This window comes from Idiotropiscis lumnitzeri, chromosome 1, assembly GCF_059441095.1.
Source record: "Idiotropiscis lumnitzeri isolate Australia: NSW breed Sydney's pygmy pipehorse chromosome 1, RoL_Ilum_1.0, whole genome shotgun sequence".
Taxonomy (NCBI): domain Eukaryota; kingdom Metazoa; phylum Chordata; class Actinopteri; order Syngnathiformes; family Syngnathidae; genus Idiotropiscis; species Idiotropiscis lumnitzeri.
Window position 1 is genome coordinate 20,862,790 of NC_142391.1, and position 21,468 is coordinate 20,884,257.

The following is a 21,468-nucleotide window of genomic DNA, read 5'->3' on the forward strand; positions in this document are numbered from 1 at the left end:
ATAAAAAAGTAAAACTATATCAAAATCACCAATAGTACCCGATTTAATTATTTAAATTAAATGAATGAATAAAAATAATTTAAACAAAATTTAAAAATTGTTTAACTCATTAGGTTGAGCTATTTTAATCTATTATTTTGTGGGTCGATAAACTAATGATGACTAACACCCCACAATGTACATTCAAAAACAAAATTATGAATGGAGTGCCACTGATAGTGTAGTGGTACATTCGCCTGACTTGTGTGCGGGCAGCGTGAGATCGGTTCCCACTTGATGACGATGTCTATGTCTCCCCTGCGACTGGCTGGCGACCAGTTCAGGGTGTAGTGCGCCTTTCGCCCGGAGTCAGCTGGGATAGGCTCCAGCACTCTCCCGCGACCCTGTACAGGATAAGCAGTGTAGATAATGACATGACAATTATGAATGGGAGCAATTTCCGGAATGGTCGGAACGGTCAGCTAGCTACCAAAAGCTCATTTCAAACGACAGTCAGCACGGTCAGATGAAATAGCTTCTACTTTTATTTGGAAAAAATCCACATTTATCGTTTTCTTGGCATACGTTATGGTTTTTAGGCGTGTAAAATGTGTTGCTTATCAAACACTCTCGGACGCCTGCTGCTCTTGAACGGCGCCCTAAATTGCACAAGCACGCGAAGGTATACGGAAGTGCTTTGTAATAACTACAAAGTAGTGGACGCGCATTACAAAACAATCTTTCATTTGAAAACTTAAATTCAGCAATTAATTGATTATTTAAATTGGGCCTTTATGAGTGCTGCTTACTTGGAAGTAGGAAGATAATCCCATTGTATGAACGGTAATTTCACAAAAATCATATTAAACAAGGCGAAGTAGACTAAACTAAAGGCAACGACATTAGGATTAGAATTTTCTGCGCCTGCAAAGTATCAAATTTGGAAATGGAACTATAAACTTTATTTAAAAAATGCCATTAGGTGACTGCATCACAGTCAGTAAACGCCTTCTTGTTCCAAATCCATGACTGGCCTTCAAAGGGTGAGTAGTTTTACTTTATTTTAATTTTGTCCTCCTGTGTTTAACGACCTGTCTTCCTAGTTGAGGAATGTTCGATTGTTAATTAGCTGTGCAGTTAATGCAAGTCACTTGACTTACCTGACGTTTTCCCACCTCCTAATAGTATCCCTGTCACTTCACAATTCTAGAAATGATCAAGCAACATTAAAACAGAATACAGTTGTGGCATGTACATCATCTGGAGCAGTTAAGGATCTATATTTCTCAAATACCTGGGCAAAAACATTAAATAAAATACATTATACTCACCAGAGGTGCTGTTTATTAAATGTATTAAGTTACATAGGCCAAAAACTGATTCCCGAAGGCCCTGGGCAGATTAAAACATACAGAAGCTGAAATCTGATCAGACAAAAAAAATAAATAAATACATGTTTTAACTGCAGAAGTTCAGCTTTAATTTGAGGGTATTTACATCCAAATCAGGTATGCGGTGCAGGACTTCCAACAGTTTGTATACTGTAAGTCATATCCCATTTCAAATTCACTGTGGTATTTCTTGCCGGAAAGATCAGAACTGTGTCAATGTCCCAATTTTAATGGATCTGACTCTATGGCAAAAGGTTTCTAATTGATGCCATCAAACCATAACACAATTTCCCACGTGTTAGGGTGATTATATTTTGCTCTATTTTTTTCTATCTCAAAAAAACCTTCCATTTGAAAAAAGGTACATTGACTTTTTTTTTTTATCCAGTAGGTCAGCGCTCCTGATCGTGTCTAGCCTAGCAGAGAGGGCATTTATCCGCCCTGAATAATCACCTAAAAAAAAAAAAAAGTTTCTTTGACATCGCCGTCTTCAAGCACAAATGCAGAAGCAATCAATTATGGAGGCAATGCAGCGTTTGGCGCCTGCAGCTAATCTAAATGCCCAGTCGCCCCGTTTGGAACAAGTAAGCTTTTCTATTCTGAACCCATTTGGTGTCGCCCTCTGTCGGCTGCAAAGAATGTCTTTTTTATGACATTAACACATGATGAGATTTGCTAATCATTTAGTAACAGTGTGACTTTATGAAACAGGGGCGGTAACATCTGGAAAGCTTTCAGTACGTGCGGTGCTCTGCGTCCGCAGTGTCAGCATGAGGATCACCGTGGTGGGAGCCACCGGGCAGACGGGCCAGTTTGTGGTGAGCCAGGCACTGCAGCAGGGCCACGCCGTTACCGCCGTCGTCCGGAACCTGGACAAGCTCACCGTGCGTCATGACAACCTCAAGGTAATGACAGGCCAGGGCTCGAAGTTCTCTTCAATTGGCTTCAAGGAAAGGTGAAAATATGCAACACCTGTGAAAATAGTTTCAAACATATTACGTTTTTGTTCATTTAAATTAACATTGTAGCATTCTGTCATATGTCGTATATGAAGGTCATCTCTGTGTCGTAAAAGTGAAATGATTCACCCATTTGATGACTCAGCGATACTCTAATTTTTCTTGGTGCTGTTTTATAGTTACTGCTTGGATTATTCAATGCTGTTGAGCGGCAAATAAAATAAAAGTTGTGCCTAGAGATTCAAAATGTAATCCGCTTGTGAACAGGCTCGTAACTCAAAACACTCAGATCGCAAATCGTCTTGCCCCATTGAAATGAATTGAAATTCATTCCAATTTGTTCCGGCCACCCATAGAAAATAAAATATTGTTTACAAAAAATATCTGCAGTCATTTTATTAAATAGAATGTGAGGAAATTAAAGTTTTTGACACATTTTTTGCTTCAAGTCAATGGACATTACACATCTTGGCCACTAGGGAGCAGTACAATACCAACATGTAGATGTACATAGGGAGGAATGTCAGCTCTTCAGTAAGCCGCAGTAATATTAGTCATTCTTCACTGAGGAAAAAGACCCGTGAACAAATGAATCTGTGGTTCACTGTATTGCTTTTACACCATTTTGTAGCATGTTGGCGCCAAGGAACCGTATTAAAGTGAGCTGGGGAACTTCACTTAGCTAGGCGAGCATTGTCCAATCGAAAAGTAGTGCTTTGCACAAATTGATGGCTGGAGCAAACTTTTCGGGATACTTTCAGATTACTTCAAATATAGCTTGTCAGATTTCATATCTTTACTCTGCGGTATAATGTGTGGCACTGCCCGCAGGTCGTGGAGGCTGACGTGTTCTCAGCGGACAGCCTCAAGTCTCATTTCAAGGGGTCCGACGTGGTGGTCTCCTGCCTGGGCTTCTCGACCTCCTTCTTCTCCAGTGTCACAGGCTACACCCAATCCATGAGGGCTATGATCACAGCCCTGCGGGAGGTGCGCGTCAACAAGATCATCACCATGACGTCTTGGTACACGGACCGTGAGTTGACACGACATTGTAACAAATGAATTACGACACCAGTGAACAAAATATTTGAAAAACAGAGCAATTGAATAATAACAAGTCACAATTTTGCATGTTGTTAGGCAGAATTTTTGATAGCGCATATTCCTAGTGAGACTCCCAACTTTTTGGGGAGTCAATTAAAAATTTCTATTCTAAAATATTGTGGCTTATATATCCATAACTATTTTTTTATAGCGCTATAAAACAATCACAGAACACTATTCACAATTTAGATCTTCCATCGGAGTGTACCGGTCTTTAATTTTTCGCTATTTGCGGGGAAAGCAACCTGGCCTGCTGCAACTATAGTCAAAAGCAGTTTCTCAGTGGAGACGTATCACTTGAACATACTTCCTTGACGCCAGTTACCGGCGGCTGCCACTTTCCTATTTAGACAGGACCTTGGCACCATTTTAGGACATTTCAGAACTACCACCCAAAAATAAACCAATGAATTTGAGAATTGTGAATATGCAGGGGATTACTGTATTTTTATTTTTTTTTAAACGCCTCAGGTCAGTAAAAATGAAGCTCCCCACGGGCTGGACTCTGACAGAGCTTCCCCAATGCAAAAATTCCCTCTGCATGTCACAAGTTAGGATAACACAAAATGACTTTCTCTGATGTTGCTTTTACAACAATTCTGATAGAGAAGTGACTATATATGAAATGTATTGTTATATTTTCTCTTCCCAGCGAACTCTGGGACTCAGTCGCCATACCTGATTCGCTTCCTGTTGCTGCCCCTGATCCGCAGCGTGCTCAGCAACATGTGGGAGATGGAAGAGTATCTTCGGCAGGTGGATGACATCAACTGGACCGTGGTGCGCCCGCCCGGTCTGAAGAACATGCCTTCCTCGGGTAAAGACAGACAAAAAGAGGGACTGCGTTTATGTATGCAAACGGCAGAAGGCAATAGTCAAGCCTGGGGACATGATTGGTCACAGTGGAAGCTTAATAGCTTTGGCTTCTTAATGCCGTCTTTATTTATAAATGGCATTAATTCATTTATTCTTATTTTTTTTTAAATCAACCGTCATTTAGTTTATATTTTACAGGAATGAACAGTCACCGGATTGAATAAAAAAGATACACAAGGGCAGGTATGGAAATGGTCCACTGAAAGCATAAAAACAAAATGGCTGACTTCCTCAGAATAAGAAAATGGTTGACCTGTTGAGTGTTCTTTAGCAAGGGACGTTCGGACACGACAAATACATGTACCAGATTTCATGTTAATCTCACATACTGGTGAGAGGGCTTGTTTCTTTGTTTCCAACTCTTGCTAGTAGCAGTAATTTTCTTGTTCATAAAATCTTATTAAGAATGCTGAAATTTTACCAAAAAGTGCTTACCTTGAGTGTTCTGCTGTAGACTGAATTGCAAAGAATAGACTTGGATATGTAGAATTCAAGAGCAGGCAGCGAGCTGGTCGGCTTAAACCAGAAAAAATGGCTGACATTCTGTGCATTTAACATCTCGTAGGTTCTACAGACTTTTTTTGTGCGTCCTGTCACTACGAACATGCGTGACAGATTAGGTGTCGATCGGACATACTGGTTATGAGGGGCGTAATTTTCCCATCTCTCGCACGGTGTTGCTAGGCAGAATACTGACATCTTGCCAATAAAAGTTCAGTTTTTACACTTATACAACTGTTAAAAATATTAAAACTTTACTAAAAAAAGTGTCTTACCTTAAGAGAGCCACTGCTGGTTGAATTGCAGAGATGGGCCTTTGATTGATTGAATAGAACGACAAGCAAGGAGCTGATTGGGTGAGACCAACTCAACAAAATGGCCAACTTCCTGTCCGTTTTAACGCTTGTTCTAGTGGTTCAAGGGGCTTTTTCTTGCGTCCTGCCATGAAGAAAACGTGCTTGGGGATTTTCATGTCTTTCACAATGATGTTGCAAGGCAGAATTTGCTCCAACTTCTTCCAGTCTCATTTCAAAGGAAAAGCCAGACAAATGTAAAGGTTGTACGCCCGTGTCATTCCCAGCCTTGGAGTTCCTAACTCACGAGGGCTACTTCGTGCCCGACGACGGCGGGCGTCCAGCAGGGAGCGCTATGGGACGAGGCGACGTGGCTCGCTTCATGCTGTCGCTCCTCAACAGCAACGCTTGGGTGAAGAAGGGAGTGGCCATCATCACCAAATGAGAAGCAGCCGCTAACACAGCCTTGTACGTACAGTAACGACAACAAATCATTCCTATTGGCTTTCATGTATATAACTGATCTGGTTTTCTTTTATTGCATGCGTCGCTACATGCAATGATCGTTTCAGTCACATGGGAGCAGTAAAGAGCCAAAAATAAAAAACACCAAATAAATATATAGTACTCTTGTTGCATTGGTGGTTTTATTGTACTCGGTTGTGCAAAAATGTGCCTTTAACTATATACAGTACTAATAAAAAGTTGATTTTTTTTTTTTGAAATTTCAGGATGCGCCTGAAATGCGTGACAAACAAAGTAAGTTACAATTGACAATAGGCACTCCACTATTGAGCCAACGAAATTGGAAACGGGCTTTCGTTTCTATAGAGCTTTTCAACCCTTAAGGTAATCAAAGCCTTTCTGATGACGGAGGTTTGACATTATGGTTTTATTCTGGTTTTCTTGTTTTTCGTCCTACGAGCCAAAAACTCGAGTATGCGTATCTATTAATCTGTGAAGCACGACAGCGTGCTGTCACGATGTAGGGTTCATTGATGGGACATTTTGTTAAAAGAGTTGACGGGCAAGATAGCGCGAGGCAGTAATCTGACAGCCACCTGAACGACAACAATTAACCCAGCAATGCAATCTGATGTGTTAAGCATATTTAGCAAAGAAGAGAAGAATGTAAGCAGAAACGCTGCGCATCAGTTACCTCAGGCATCATTTCCAAATAATTATGCACGTCCTACAGTTTTCCCATTTCTCACTAATTTACAGTATAAATCATGGAGTGACCTCAGTTCTTCATAAGGAAGATGAAACCGAGAAAGCCTTCAAACATACAGTACATCTCATAAGAGTACATATCTGGAAATATTAGCATTTGAAAGTTAAACAAAGAAATAGTCATTGGTAGCATAGTAAGTGTAGTGAATTTCAGCAGGTTTCCTCTTTTCCAAGCAAACGAAGATTCATATTCTGGCAGGCAGTATTTAACCTCAAAGATGAGCCAAAAAGGTGAAACCTAACCATCAAGTGATTTACTGTGAATTCCTGCGGTTAAATTGACGGTGAAACACAGACAACTATTAATAATAATATTTCATTTTATTTGTCAATCCTGTTACATGAATATACTTATTGATATAGTTTTGTAAATATGCTTATGTTCATGGCAATACAAAATAAATGACGGGGCACTTCAGTGTTTAGGTAGTCACGTGACCTACGGCTTGGTGGCAAGCTGTGGCCATGATTTGGAGTTTTCACTTCCAGAATAAAAGTGCAGTAAAGTAGAACTAAATCAACCTTTGGGATTTATTTTGATTGGGTCTGCTCAGAGTACATCTCGTCGATTTTGTCCTGGTACATTTGGACGACAAATGGCCTCTTGAGTTTCATGGTGGGTCCTGTAAGTACAACGACATTCTGTTTCAAAATTGTGTACGTGCACGCAGATAATTAAATGTAAACATTTGCGTTGGAATCGTAAAAAAAAAAACACGCCTGGAATGTGGCGTGGTTCGTCACAAGACAAGTGACCTCGATGGCAAGCTGATTTGTGACAGGACAGGCTGCATTCTACTCAAGTTCCAAACGTAACAATGCAATCAAAAGTACTAATATACTCATCTCACATCTTGAATTCAAGCTCTTTATATTACGGTAATGTACTTGGCATATTTATTTGTGAGGGGAAAATTAGCAACCCCATTCCCAAAAAAAGATCTAAATTTATTCACGTAATTTAAAAAAAATCTATTTTGGTCCTATGACTTTCTTTTTGTAATATGACTAATATAGTTCTAATATATTTATTTGAATATATTCTTGTAAAATTCAGATCGTTTTTGTTTAAATGTGCAAATTCATTCATGCAACATTTTTATTTTTACTGCAATTCAAACAGAATCACCCTAAAACTGCAGCACTATTCAGATTGTATGACTGACATTATTACCCTATTTTAATAAAATTAAGATTTTACTGAAGACTGTATTCACAAGAACATTTTTCCATGATTCTTTTGCAGTCCAGATATTTTCATTTGCTTTTCATAATTCAAAAGATTTTCCTCATCAAAATTTAGATTACAAAATTACTAAAAGTTTTGAAAAACAATGACATTTTCAAATAAATTAGGATTTAAAAAAAAAAAAGATTTATTTTTTGGTGTAATCAGTACTGTAATATAAGAGTCAAAATTAGGGCCGTAAATCGAATAAAATGGCAATATTGCAATATTGGTTCATGCATATCGCAAAGACATGCAATAATTTTCTTTTGGAATCATATGCTTTTGTCTAAATTTGACCATTCAGTCGCAAACTTAAATGCGCATCGCCATTAGCCAAGAATACATTGAGCTTGCTTATTTGGCTGTGTGAAATATATATATATATATATATATATATATATATATATATATATATATATATATATATATATATATAAAATAAAATAAAATGTAATTTCTTTAGGAACATGTTAAATATTGCAATAATATCAATATCGCTATATTCAACAACCATATATCGTGCAGCCCTAGTCCAAGGAAAATAAACTGGTAAAATTATCAACAAAATGTCAAAAGCTCTTCCTCATACAATTATGAGAAATGAAATAATTTACTAAAGAATTTTCAAAATTATTATAAAAATATGAAAAACAAAAAATAGGAAAAAATGTCAATGATGAAAAAATACCAAATCAAGAAAGAATTATACTAGAAAAATGTATCTCATACGGAGTCAAATTTTGAAAATAACTTACCAAAATTCTGACCATTTTCTCCTTAAATTATTATTATTATTTTCCGATCTCCTAAAATTCCAACAGGAGGACTCAAGTGTAGCTGCTGTAGCAAAAGGTGCATCTGTGTTTCCCAACAACTCACCGAGCTCTTCACCGGCGATGGAGAAGTCTCTTGGCAGGATGACAAACTTCTGTACTTTCTGTGCATTGGCGATGGCCTTGGCGTTGTATCGCTCCACGCCCTGCTGAATGGCCTCGTAGACGGCGGGCTCCTTGTTACCGATGATTTCCGACACTCGGGTGGCGCCCACGCCAAGCTCCCGGCAGAATCTGACGACCTCGGGACTCAGCCGATCCGTGGGGTTGCCCTCTTGGTCCGTGACGCACTGGCCAACGCTTTGCCGTGAATATTTCAGAGGGAAAAAACAATCGGGATTTTGTGCATCTTACTTTGAGCGTGATGAGCATGGAGAGAAACTTCTTCCTGTCTCCGATCAACAGGGCGTTGCTGATGATGGGCACCTCCGCCTTCAGCGTGTCCTCGATGGGCACCGGGGCCACGTTCTCGCCTCCGGCAGTAATAATGAGCTCTGCACGTTAAAGCCAATAATCTAAATGACCACATTTTGTGAGAGAAATTGGACTCAAAATGGTTGGACTTAAAAAAATAAATGTTTGTTGGGATAGTGAACCCCCAGTAAACTGCAATTTTTAAGCAAATGTTTTTAATTTTTTTCAGTTGGGCTAATTTCGATTTTCTCCAACATATGTTAGAATTAAGCTCGCAAGCTTTAATTCGACAAAAAGAAATGGGTTGATTGGATATTTTAGCATTTAAATGTGAATGAAACATCCATCCATCCATTATCTGCACCGCCTCTCCTCACAAGAGTCGCGGGGGGTGCTGGAGCCTATCCCAGCTATCTTCGGGCAGTAGGCGGGGGACACCCTGAACTGGTTGCCAGCCAATTGCAGGGCACACAGAGACGAACAACCATCCACGCTGACCGAGGGACAATTTAGAGAGTCCAATCAACCTGCTGTGCATGTTTTTGGAATGTGGGAGGAAACCGGAGTACCCGGAGAAAACCCACGCAGGCATGGGGAGAACATGCAACCTCCACACAGGAAGGCACGACCTCTCCACTGTGAGGCCCATCGTGCTAACTGTGCTGCCGTGATTGGAACACTGTTGTTTTATTTTTCTTTTGTCTCTAGTGTCAGTTTTACATGAAACTTTGACAGGAGGTGACAAATAAACAGGCTGTGACTTTGCCTCTTAATATTACAGCTATTATAAAATTAGGATTTCTTTCCAATTTATGAATTCTGAAAACGTTCTCACCAACTTTAAACTAAGCGTGTGCTGACTGACCTTTAATTCTTCCAGTGATGAAGAGGAAGTTTCGCTGGAACTTTCCGATGTCTCCAGAGTGGAGCCAGCCGTCCTGGTCCAGGGCCTCTTTGGTCTTTTCGTCCATGTTGAGGTAGCCCATGAAGATGTTGCGCCCGCAGAAGCAGATCTCACCGTTGCCTTCCTTGTCCTGTTTGTCTAGCTTCACCTTGCAGCCCGGCATCACCTTCCCGCAGCTAGGACCGCACGTACCCATTAGCATTAGCATTAGCATTAGCATTAGCGTACTGCTTCAGTTCTAATACTAATATGTGGCGTTGCTCAGAAAAATACGAAGACAGAAATGTGAATTAACTCCTGACTCTTAAGAAATCCATTTTAATTACAAATTCCATTAAATCATTGCAATTGTATTTGATACATAAAAATATCAATCAAGAAATAAAATCCCATTAATCAAAAATATGTTTGGATAAAAATACCATTAAATGTTAAAATTTCATTTTTCAAAGGTATTAGGATTTTATATGAAATATTTATTAAAGAATATATTGGTGGTGTATCCAGTCTCTGACTCTGGACTGGACCGGCTAAAGGTGGTGGCAGCGTTCTCGTAAACCCAGTAGCGGTTTATTACAATATTATACAATATAAATTTTTTTATATTTTTACAAATAATTTAAAAGTTATGTAAAGTAAAAAATCTAATAAATAATTAAAAAAATATTTTGTAAGTAAGTGCTATTAAAAATAAAATGTGTAATTACTCCAGTTGTAAAATAATTATATAAAACGTATTCAATAAACATGTCATATTTTTAAAAAAAAGAAAATTCAATACATCAATAGATAAATAAAATTAATAATAACTTCAATAATAATTTCAACTGGATTTTCTTGAGAAAATGCGCAAAATATATATTCAATAAAATTGTAGTAATTTCTCAGTTAAAAAATATTACTAAATGTATTCAATGTTGTATTATATTTATCAGAACAATTATATTATTATATTAATACTATGATAACTTGATGTGCTAGAGTAAATACGAGGGCAGATTCTCAATCAGCGCAACAACAAAAGTAAATAAATAAAGAAAACTTTACCTGCATCTCTGAGTAAAACAGTGTGTAAAAATTTGTTGAGTGTTATTTGGGCTTTCCAGAAGGGGATTGGTGCCAGTGAAGGTAATAAAAAGAAAAAGAAAAAAAAAAAGGTTGGAAGCATTCTTCAAAGTGAGAATTCTCACTTGAAAGTCAGAATTCTGAGAATAAATCACAATCCTTCCAACCTGTTTTTTCTTCATTGCCCAAATCCTCTTCCGTAGGGGTTAGAAATTTTGATAAAGGGCACATTTTCTTCATGGCTTGACATTTGAGTGATGCATTGACAGTAATTGGCTTTGGATGTCTGTTGGGCTGCACTATTCCAAGTGTGGTGAGCACTGACCTGTTGATGTGGAAGTCGTTGTTCGTGGAGACGGTGTGCGGCCCGGAGCTCTCGCTCATGCCGTACAGCTCCATGAGGGGCATGTTGAGGCTCATGAAGTACTCCAAGGTCTCTTTGGAGATGGGGGCAGAGCCCGTGAACAAGATCCGGCAGCGCTCCAGGCCCAGCGCCGCTCGCACCTTCTTGAACACCAGCTGGTTAGCCAGCGTGAAGCCCCACGGCACACGCTTCTCCCTGCGGCAACAAAAAAAACTCAGCACTTCATGCCACTCACATTCTTTTGGAAAATTCATCACATTTATTCTGAAATAGTTTAAATCCTTTCTCATCACATTAATTTAAAAAAATTACATAATGCATAAAATTTCTGATTTTAACAATTCTTATGTACTTCAAAAAAACCCCAATTGAATTAAATACATTTCTTATAAAAGAAAAAAAATGACTAAAATTGAGAAACATTTCTGGGAAAATTATCACTTTTCTTCATGTCATAGTGACAAAATTTGCAATTAAATTGCGGGAATTTACTGACGAAATTGTGTAAAATCTAAAAATAAGATACAATTAAAAAAATGTTTGCATTTTTTTTCTGTGACAATCACAACTCGTTATGACTTTTGTGTAATTTCTTACTTTATTTGAGCGTGTGTGTGTGTGTGTTTCTACGGATGTAACGTTTGTTTGCTCTATTCCAAAATAATGTACAGTACGAAAAATGGCTATGGGAAAAATCCAGATGAGGCCCTCTCACCCATGCATGGCGCTGTAGTTGTACATGAGCCCGATACCCTTGGCCCAGTCGGCCACGTTCTTCTTGAACGGGCTTGCCTTGGCTCCGGCTTCTTGCATTTTCTGCTGCATCTTCTCCCAAACACGAGGGACGCCCAGGAATGCGGTGGGCTTCACCTCCTTCAACGTGATGCCCAAGGACCCCTTTAAAAAAAAAAAAAAAAAATGGTAGTCAAGTGAGGGAGGGTGCCAAAGAAGTGGTCTGTGCTCACCTTGAGTGCGTCGGGTTCTGCGAAGTACGTGGTGGCCGCAAACCTCATGGTGATGTACATGTCGTTGAGCTGAGCAGCCACGTGGCTGAGTGGCAAGTAGCTGACCACCGACTCCTCGGCGTAGCGCAAGCCCACCGAGTCGCCTGCTCTCTGGGCTGTCCAGGTTACCTGTAGAGGGAGTTTTGGGTTTCCCAAGGGTCTCTTTCAGAACCTTTCTGTTTTTTAGAGGATAATCACATAATTTGCACTTATCTGGCAGTGAGCAGAATTACTTTATTTCCATCAAATGAAACATTTTTTTTTACTTGCAAATTTGATTTCATATTTAGAATTTTTCAACTTTTAAAATCTTGATCTTATAAAATTAATCTATTCACATATTTTGACTTTTTGTCTGCATAAAATGAAGAATTCTTTTTCACAAACCTACAACTTTATTCATCCCCGAGGGATTTATTCACATATTCATATATTTTTCTCTTAAAATCTAAACTTTTCCTTGGAAAACAACAACTATTTTATTTTACCCTCGCAATATATTTTGTCATAAATACATGACTTATTTATCTAATTTATATATTTTATTATTGTTGTATTGCACTGGAGAGGGGAGCTCTCTAATCTCGTTGCACACTTGAGTACAATGACCATAAAGGGATTTCTGATTTCTGATTCTGATTCTAATTTAACCATGACAAAATTTTTGCTTCATTAAATCAAGATTATTTTTGTAAACTTGCAAACTTTATTCAAGCAACAGCTTTAATTTTGGAATTGTGACTATTTCGATAATATTTTTTTTCTCATTAAATTATAATTTTTCTTTTGTAAAAATAAATCTTTATTTGCATTATATTTTAAATGGATCATCAACAAGTACATTATTTTAGTCCAAAAATTTATTTATTAACATTGCGACTATATTCTCATTAACTGTTTCCTTGTAAATTGACTCCTTTATTCCCATAGTATTTGTATATTTTCCTCATTAAATTCTTTTTTTTTTTCTTGAGCAAATTGTTTTATATTGTTAACTTGATTTTTGAATGTAATCAAAATTGTCCACCGTGAGGCAGGACGACTCACGTTGTCGTGGCTCAGCATGACACCTTTGGGGGGTCCGGTGACTCCCGACGTGAAGATGAGGCTGCAGCATTCGTTGGCGCGGAGGCGGGCGATGGACTCGTTCAGCTCCTTTTCAGGCACGTCCTCACCGAGCCTCATGAATTCTGCCCACTAAAACCAGAATCCATTTCGTGCGACATGTGTTGTTACGCGTACGGTATGAACAGTGGAGTAGTGAGGAACACATTTCAGTTCAAGCTGTCCTTTGTATTAAGATTGCCCCCCCTCCCCTTATATGAATGACTACTTTTATCATATTTATACCGGATTTTTTTTTTTTTTTACCCCTTGTCAAACCAATTTTTTCCCCTTTCATAAAATTATTATTATTTACATGACTTCAAAATTTTCCCTGTAAAAATCACATCTTTGGGGGATTCATCCCACGCGAGTTGAATGGACGTAAGAACAACCGCCGGTCATGCAACCGCGCCTGACTCAACGAACTGCATTGACTATGAAATGTGCTCTATAAGTAAAGTTGGATTGTATGTGGAACGCTGAGCACGCCTTCAGTGTGCACGCAGCATAACTTAAGAATGAAAAGTGTTTATGATAGCCCCGTGCCCCCCGAGTGGGCGTGGCCCCCACTTTGAAAACCACTGATAGATTGTATGTGTTAACGTACCGTGTACAGCGAGGGTAGCCTCTGCTTTAGTTCTCCTTTGTACTGGACGATGGCTTTGAGATTTGGCAGGTCGTCTTTCACCTGCCCCCAAGAAATCTTTTTTTAAGAACTGGCCTTGCGCACTGGAGATGACACACACACACTCGAGTCAGGCGCTCACCTGCAGGATTTTGTCCAGCTGCAGCTGATTTTCCACCACTATGATATTAGCCTGCGTCGTTTTGGCCACTTCCCAACAGGCATGAGGTATGTTGGTGGGGTAAATGCCCGTTGCCAGACCCCTGGAATGCACACACAGCATGTACGTGTTATAAGGCCGGAGGGCCGGGGACCGACCGGCAAAAAAGGGTCAAGTGCCCAGCTCTGTGAATACGTAGTAAATTAAGTAATAAGTTATTCCTAGAGCTGAGTGCAAACACTCTCAACGGTGCTTTTATTTGACGTAAAAACACTGTGTAAGCTACTGTTAGCATTTAGCATTAGCATCTGACAACTTTTCTGCAGTTTAGCAAAGCAAAGCAAATTTGTAGCGAATGACTGCAGATTATAGATTAGTCGATTTGGTAGAAAAAAAAAAACAAGTTACTGAGTCTGATTAAGCGCGTAGAAAAATTCAGAAAATGAAAATCATGGAATCTATGCTTGTCATCATATAGATAATCATCTGACGGACTTGTCTGTCCTACGCGAGGAATGCACACCTGATACGCACATTGTATATTTTACGTCAACGCACACTGACACACGCTTGAAAGCAGATATCGTTGAGAAATGGCGCAGGGGGTGAAAAAGATGTTGATGAAAAAAAAGTTCCGTACTTACCCGGCCAGGATGCAGCCCACAGCGGCAATGAACCACTCGGGGGAGTTGAAGCCCAGAATGCCCACTCCGTGGTAGCGCTCGAGGCCGAGCTATACGCAACACACAAATGCATTTTTAATGATGGCACGCGGCCGCGTGTTACTTTTAACCAACATCCAAGTCGGTAAGCCGACTTGAAATTAGATCGGAAATTAGACCTGGAACACAAGACGGAGATTCACACGCCCAAAGCAGAGTATTGGATTTTCCCCGGAGAGTTTTGGGCGCAGCCGCTGAACAACAGCAAATGACTTGCTGTACACTCGACTCATCATTTCAGACTTTTTTACCGGTCGATTGTGCCTCATTAATATACATCTGCATATTAACGCTTCCGACGGACTATTTTCGGACTGATTATCATATTTTTATACATGTCCACATCAATTTTGGTGACAATCATTCACATTTTTTGTTCCAAAATGTTGCCACTGTGAGCAAAATATGGACAGGCATCCTTATGAACATCGAACCTGACGAGAGGAGTGATATCTAAATTACTAGATGACGTATTTTGCATTTTTATAGCACAATAAACCGGTAAACAAGTCAGAAATGAACAGTCTAGTTCGTGTACAGGGAGTCGTACGTCACAGGGATGACGTGAAGCGGTCCAAAATGGCCAATATGGCTGTCATTGTGTTGATACATAATCGGCGTAAACTTTTTTTTTTTAGGAAATCAGAAGCCATTGATTTTTGCATTTTTATTCCTTATACACACTGACTCATCCAATGCGGGAAAATTAATTTGAACCGGTCTATTCTTTTAACTTTATTCCCATAATATTATGACTTTTTATCACGCTAGACTACACTGTTGTTCTTGTAAAGACTTTTTATCCTGACCATATATGTCTTTGTTCTTGTCAAGAGTACGACTTTTTTGTCTTGAAAAAATACAACTTCATTCCCATCGCATTCCAAGTTTTTTTCTAAAAAAATACAATAAAAAGAATAAGATACGACATTTTCAAAGAGCCTGAGTTCTTGTAAAAACATCAAATACAAATGAAAGCACTTCAGCTAACCAAATGCACGTCTATTTTGTAAACTTCAAAGACAACCAAGGCCTCAACTAAACTAATGAACCTGTTTTCATAAGACATCAAATACAATTTAGTCTCCAAAGAACGGTAATGTCAAAGAATTTAGTCTCAAGTGAAAGTCAACCAGCTACAAATTGGAGTAAACATTAAAGAAAAGTGAGTCTTCGGATAAATGAATGAACGTGCTTTTGGAGACAATTTGGAGACTTCAACAATTTAGCATCCAAAATGATTATTCTAATTGTCTTTTGTGAACTTTGAAGACATATTTGCAGTTTTCACTATGCTCCAATAAAAACAGCAAAGTCCCCAATCAGTCTCAAGAATATCTTTGGTAAACCTTAACTAAGATTTTTTTTTTTAAACACAGCACATTTGGTTTACAACGGAGACAAATGGTGGTCTCCATCGACGACAGTGAAGCTAAATTGAAGTCCATAATTGCAGACCTTCATGAAGCTCTTTGCGGCCGTCCTGCACTGTTGGTAGTACTGCCGCCACGTCAGCGTCTCCCACTGTCCGTCCTTCTTGTACGCCAAGGCCGCATGGCCACCGAAGGCCTCCACCGTCCCCAGGAACATCTGGTGCACCGTAAGGGGGGGGTCGGCAGCCAGCCCCGACTTCTCCATCCTCAATTGGACCGCCCCCTCTTTGCAGATGGTCCACAGCCGCTCGGCCGGGGCCAGGGCGGCTGCGGCGGAGGGCGACAGCGGGATGGCGGGCGGCTCTGAGGGGCAACAGGGGCAACTGCAATTACCCGCCATGGTGACTAGTCGCACTCAGGATCGCGGCGTGTGAGCGAGCGGAGTGAGCGGGCGAGCGAGGGGAGGCAAGGTAGGACGGTGACGTCGAGGCCACGCCAGGGAGGCGAGGTCTCCGTGTTACCTGAGATGGTGCAGGCAGCCAGTTGTGTGAGCGCGTGTGAGTGGACCTGATAGTCAGGTTTGTAAAGTTGAAAAGACATTTTGTTTGCTCAATACAAACGCTGCACAAATTGGCCTGACTTTTTTTTCTTAGAGAGTCTTTTTATGTCGCACATCATGAAGGATCATAACAGATGTGAATAACAGTTTAGTAGATGAATCCATCGCAACCTCCCAAAAAACTGTCTAGTTTTTTTCATGGCAACTTGCACTTTGTATTGTATTTTATGAAATAAAGACATCATTAAATATAATTCAAAACTATTTTGGTCACACTTTCTCTTTCAGCGGTGAAGCTCATTCTGGTACGTGCACTTTGGCCAACCGGCGGCAGTATCATGCCGACATCAGACGAGACGAATGTCGCCCGATATTGGATGTGTTGCAGACAAAACGGAGTGTCTCATCGCCCATGTGGAGTGATCTTGACGCATCGTAGCCCGTGTCGTGTGATATACTCAACGATTGGTCGTTTGGCGTGAGGGCGTCTTCACGACTACCACCACGAAAGTCTCGCGTGTCCGAAATTTTGTTTGTGACATGTTCTCCGTCATCTTTCGATTGGTGTTTCAAGAACGCGTTCATAGTCTCTTTTTTTTTTTTTCAGAGAGAGAGAGAGAGAGAGAATATTCCGCACAATGATTGGACGGGGTCTGAACTGAGACGGACTTGTAGTGCGACGTCTCACCCGGTCCAAAACACAGAACGATATTATCTTGTAGTCTGACAGCGCAACCGTCATGAATGACAAAAAAGTCACGTAGTCTAAGAAGGCCATAATACATACAAATATTCACTCTACTGGGGGCTCAGCTCCTCTCTCGGTTTCGCAGTACAGCAGTAATATTAGTTGTTTTTCGCAGAGGATAAAAATGCGTCCCTGTGAGTATAGTTCAATAGTATTGTCTACAAGTGGACAGAGCGGGGGCGGGGCTTGCCAAACATTCAACGGGAGCTCATTCCAAAAGGAAGGACCGGCAACAGAAAAGGCACGATCCGCCTCTGTGTTCTAATTTCTTGCCAGTTTATATTTATTTATTTAATGAATTTATTTATTTATTACAGTATATAGAAAGTGCTTTGTTACCAAATAAATAAACTTTTATTGTATTATATTGTATTCATGTTACGTTTCTCCTAAAAAACTATTTTATTCTAAAAACAACAGAAATGTATTCCAGGACCAAGAATAAAACAGAAATTCTCGTACTATTTTTGAAGAAATTGGGTCAATTCTCCTAAAAACAAAGCAACAAATATTTTCTGCTCGACCGTGAAAAACAGTAGCTGAACCTGCTTGCAATTTGTTCTCTACTTCATGAGAAATTTGGAGCTATTTACAACATTTTGATTGACAAGCCACTTTTGTGTGGCTGTACAATGTGTTATTATTTGAAACCAGATCTAGGGCAACGATGGATGGACGGATATATTCTACAGACTTGAATTTCATCTCAACGTTTCTTTGTTAATTATCTGGAGGAGGCCACATGCTTCGGTGACCTTATGTTGAAGGCACAAAGTTGAAATGTCATTGTGTCGGTAGAGCCTTATAATATATGATGGGTGGGGTGGGGGTTGGCAGCTGCCCCCCCACCCCAGACTGGTACCTGCTTGTGTCTGTTGTGGTGCAGCGGAGACGCCACCCGTGTGTGTGTCCTTCCTGTTGGAAGCAACGATGAGAGTGGAGGACTCCGTGATACTGGGAATACACATGGAGGATAGATTTCAAAATCACGGCGACATTTGTCAGCAATCCCGACCGACTGCACTGGAGAATTTTTCAAACTTTTTTTTTTTTTACTTTTACTTTTACTCCCTACAGTTAGAAATGTGCCCGTTCTGCTCCTCACCTCGTAACCTAGACTTGTTCATGTACTTTTTTAACCTTTGTGGATGATGTAAACAGAGAGAAGTGGACGTTGGCTCCAAGAATGATTTGTTTTAAATGTGTCGTGTAAATGAACAAAGGCAATCACTAAGCTTAATAATTGGCAAACCTCTTTCAAGTGAGGATCACACAGAATTGGCCTTAAGTGGTCCCCATATTAAGTTTTTTTTTTTTTTTAACTCAAGCATCAAGACTTCTATTTAAGAACAATTGTCACTCTGGCAGGATAATTCCGGGGTGCCTTGACTAACAAATTAAATTTGTTCCATGACCGCGCTTGCAAAATGTTTGAATCTCAACACATTGAAATGATGGAAAATGTCGGTGATCCGTACCATTTTTTATATATTTTTAGAAAGATAATACTTCACAGCAGGGGTCTCAAACTCGCAGCCCGGGGCCATTTGCGACCCACAGGAGGATATTTTGGGGCACACTTCTTGAAATCAAAGTTTAATGTTAGTGTGGCTGCCCCTACCACCTTTTTTTTTGCCTGGTCGTTGTTCGGGGTGTCTTGTGTTTATTTAAATTTAATCTTTAATCACAGTTGGGCTCCGATAGCTCAGACTCCTGACAGCTTTTGACTAAACATAATTCTGAAGTGACACCTGGTGGAAGGAAGAGATATCCTGACATGAGTCCCAACATGTCTTTTCAAAACATCCAATAAAGAGAAAGGAGGGCGACAAACCCAGCCAATTTTGTAAAAAAATAAATAAATAAATAAAAATTAAAATTAAAATTAAAATTAAAATTAAAATTAAAATTAAAATTAAAATTAAAATTAAAATTTAAAAATATATATATATATATATACATATATATATGTATATAAATTGTCAAACAGTGAGTTGTTGCGACGTACATTGCTATTATAGCTACATTTAATTTTTGCTTGCAACTCAAGACAAAAGTATGTTGGGTAACTCTAAAATCAGTCATTAGATGTGCAGTGCGCGTACCTGTCAAAATGGTGTCCATCTACGCCCGTGAGCCCGTCACCCAACGCGCTGTCGGCCATCTTGTCTTCAAAAGCTGCGGCACGGACATAAGCGCCAATGAAAATCAGTGAGGAGGCTTGGTGTTCATTTATAGCAGACACATTGCAACATTGACAAAGTCCATGTGGAAATCTTTGGATTTGACGGTCAGACATCATTGGGACACCCTTATTTCTTTCTTTTCCCCCTCCACTTTACTTTTAACCTAGTAAATGATGCTGAGTCAGCATGTCACGTATGGCGCGAAACACAACTGTGAGCTAAAAGCCAGAAGGTGTCAAGTTGTGTTTCAAAGCCCTGCAAAGACAGAAACATGATGCCATCCAGAGGAGGGGAAGGTTCGACAACATCTTCATGTTCAAGTTCACCTAAGGTGACAACAATGAAAACATACTGGAAGAACTTTTGTAATTTTAGGATGTGAAAAAAATCTGAATATTACAAGAAATTATGTTTACTCTTGTCATATATATATATATATATATATATATATATATATGTATATATATATATATATTGCCATTATTGCAATGTTCCAACTTACAACTTTTATTTTACGACATTCAAGAATTGTATTCATTTTTATTCTCAAAAACATCTCGTAAGAGAGTAGACAAATTATTTAGGCAAAAATACAACTTTATTCTCTTAATATTCAAACATATTTTGATGAAAAGATTCTTTGTTTCTCCTCCACCGCCCCCCCAAAAAATCTGATTTTCTTGAAAACGAGATTACATCAACATTTTTTTTTTTTATTTTTGAGAAAATCTATGAGGATAATTATGCTGCTCTACCTCGTGGAAAAAGTGTTGAATGACATTTCATACGCTCCGTCTGACCTCTGCGTATGAGTGTGTGTTTGTGTGTGTGCGCGTGAGTGTGCGCGCGTGCACGCGCGCGTGTGTGTGTGTCCGTGTTGTCAATTACACTGAACTTTGCTCCATTTTCCTTCAAGTTTAAAAATCTTAAGCAACAACATGAGACTGTGGCGACAACAAAGTCTGGTTGGCGCCATTTTGCAGTACTCACTAAAGTACAAACAAGTCCAAAGGAAAATTATAAAGTGATAATAATGTCCAAATCAAACTTTCTTGTGACAATAATGAAAGTAGTTAAACTTTTCTTAGTCTCACTTAGCTTGAAAAATACTTATAAATATTATTTTATTGTTGCAATAAAAGCATGATATAATCAACTGTGTGAACATGATTTTATACATACTACTTTTGAGACTATTTTAGTTAATGGAGTATAATTTTTTTTAGGGGGGCGAGGGGAATAATATGACTAGTCGATTGCACTAATAATATTAGACCAATTTCATTGAAGCGGAAAAAATAAAATAAGACCAATCCTGAGAAAATAACATTGTATTCTCTTGACATTATGTTTTATACAAAAAATACAAATTCTTCTTTTTTTTTATTTATGATTAGTTTTCATTTTCTAAAAAGGCTTTTTAATTGAAAAATGGATTGTTTGTAATATTTCAATATTTTTACTGAAAAAATGGTAATAACATTTTGTTGTTGTTATGCAATAGTCTGTTTCCTTGTGAAAAACTACAGTGATTCTGAGTCATGAATTTTTCTTCCATAAGAATTCAACAAAAATGACCAAATTCCTGGCAGAGGGAGCATGTATCCAGTAAAGGTGTTCAAAGCATTAACATCTAAACATGGAAGAAGCAAAAGTGCGTCAATGAGTCATCTTACCGTCTGCAGGGTATCACTTGAAGACCTGAAGAAGGTTCGGTCAGCCAGAGCAGATGGCCTCCAAGGCCGCCGTCATCGGCCAATAGGAAGCCTGCATGCTGGGCATGGCATCCCCTCAGTCCTGCCCACTTGCCTGGCAGGGCCACGGCGCCCTGTGAGAA

At 39.3% G+C, this 21,468-nt stretch overlaps 2 protein-coding genes and 1 long non-coding RNA gene across 6 annotated transcripts; 1 reads left to right on the forward strand and 2 right to left on the reverse strand.

Annotated features, from left to right (window-relative positions):
* Nucleotides 1-631: 631 nt before the first annotated feature.
* LOC148343639 (flavin reductase (NADPH)-like) lies at nt 632-5,735 on the forward strand. 2 transcript variants are annotated; one of them, XM_088304238.1, is made up of 5 exons: nt 632-1,022; nt 2,082-2,275; nt 3,161-3,362; nt 4,086-4,250; nt 5,391-5,735. In XM_088304238.1, the coding sequence occupies exons 2-5, from the start codon at nt 2,141-2,143 to the stop codon at nt 5,546-5,548; spliced, it is 660 nt and encodes a 219-aa protein (XP_088160364.1). In that variant the 5' UTR covers nt 632-1,022; nt 2,082-2,140; the 3' UTR covers nt 5,549-5,735. The 2 variants fall into 2 exon arrangements, with proteins under 2 accessions (XP_088160364.1, XP_088160356.1); XM_088304230.1 differs by having other exon boundaries at nt 633-1,022; nt 2,134-2,275.
* On the reverse strand, nt 2,730-5,589 carry LOC148343640 (uncharacterized). 3 transcript variants are annotated; one of them, XR_015841934.1, is made up of 5 exons: nt 5,411-5,461; nt 5,086-5,248; nt 4,745-4,825; nt 4,112-4,241; nt 2,730-3,307 (listed from the first exon to the last, which is right to left on the reverse strand). It is a non-coding gene; the product is annotated as an uncharacterized LOC148343640 (long non-coding RNA). The 3 variants fall into 3 exon arrangements; XR_015841877.1 differs by having other exon boundaries at nt 5,086-5,589; XR_015841903.1 differs by lacking the exon at nt 4,745-4,825 and having other exon boundaries at nt 5,086-5,578.
* Nucleotides 5,736-6,638: 903 nt separating the features above from the next.
* Nucleotides 6,639-21,393, reverse strand: LOC148343641 (long-chain-fatty-acid--CoA ligase ACSBG2-like). The gene is made up of 15 exons (XM_088287741.1): nt 21,308-21,393; nt 19,551-19,623; nt 18,308-18,399; nt 16,224-16,501; nt 14,688-14,776; nt 14,026-14,146; nt 13,866-13,946; nt 13,199-13,348; nt 12,113-12,280; nt 11,863-12,044; nt 11,109-11,342; nt 9,680-9,894; nt 8,755-8,894; nt 8,447-8,690; nt 6,639-6,959 (listed from the first exon to the last, which is right to left on the reverse strand). The coding sequence occupies exons 2-15, from the start codon at nt 19,607-19,609 to the stop codon at nt 6,868-6,870; spliced, it is 2,145 nt and encodes a 714-aa protein (XP_088143867.1). The 5' UTR covers nt 19,610-19,623; nt 21,308-21,393; the 3' UTR covers nt 6,639-6,867.
* Between the last annotated feature and the right edge of the window lie 75 nt (nt 21,394-21,468).

Coding starts and splice junctions, on each gene's coding strand:
- LOC148343639 (XM_088304238.1), top strand. CDS start 2,141: ATGAGGATCACCGTGGTGGGAGCCACCGGGCAGACGGGCCAGTTTGTG. Junction 2,276..3,160: donor TGCGTCATGACAACCTCAAG/GTAATGACAGGC, acceptor CACTGCCCGCAG/GTCGTGGAGGCTGACGTGTT. Junction 3,363..4,085: donor GACGTCTTGGTACACGGACC/GTGAGTTGACAC, acceptor TTCTCTTCCCAG/CGAACTCTGGGACTCAGTCG.
- LOC148343641 (XM_088287741.1), bottom strand. CDS start 19,609: ATGGCCGACAGCGCGTTGGGTGACGGGCTCACGGGCGTAGATGGACAC. Junction 13,947..14,025: donor AGCTGGACAAAATCCTGCAG/GTGAGCGCCTGA, acceptor TCTTGGGGGCAG/GTGAAAGACGACCTGCCAAA. Junction 11,343..11,862: donor AACTACAGCGCCATGCATGG/GTGAGAGGGCCT, acceptor TTGTTGCCGCAG/GGAGAAGCGTGTGCCGTGGG.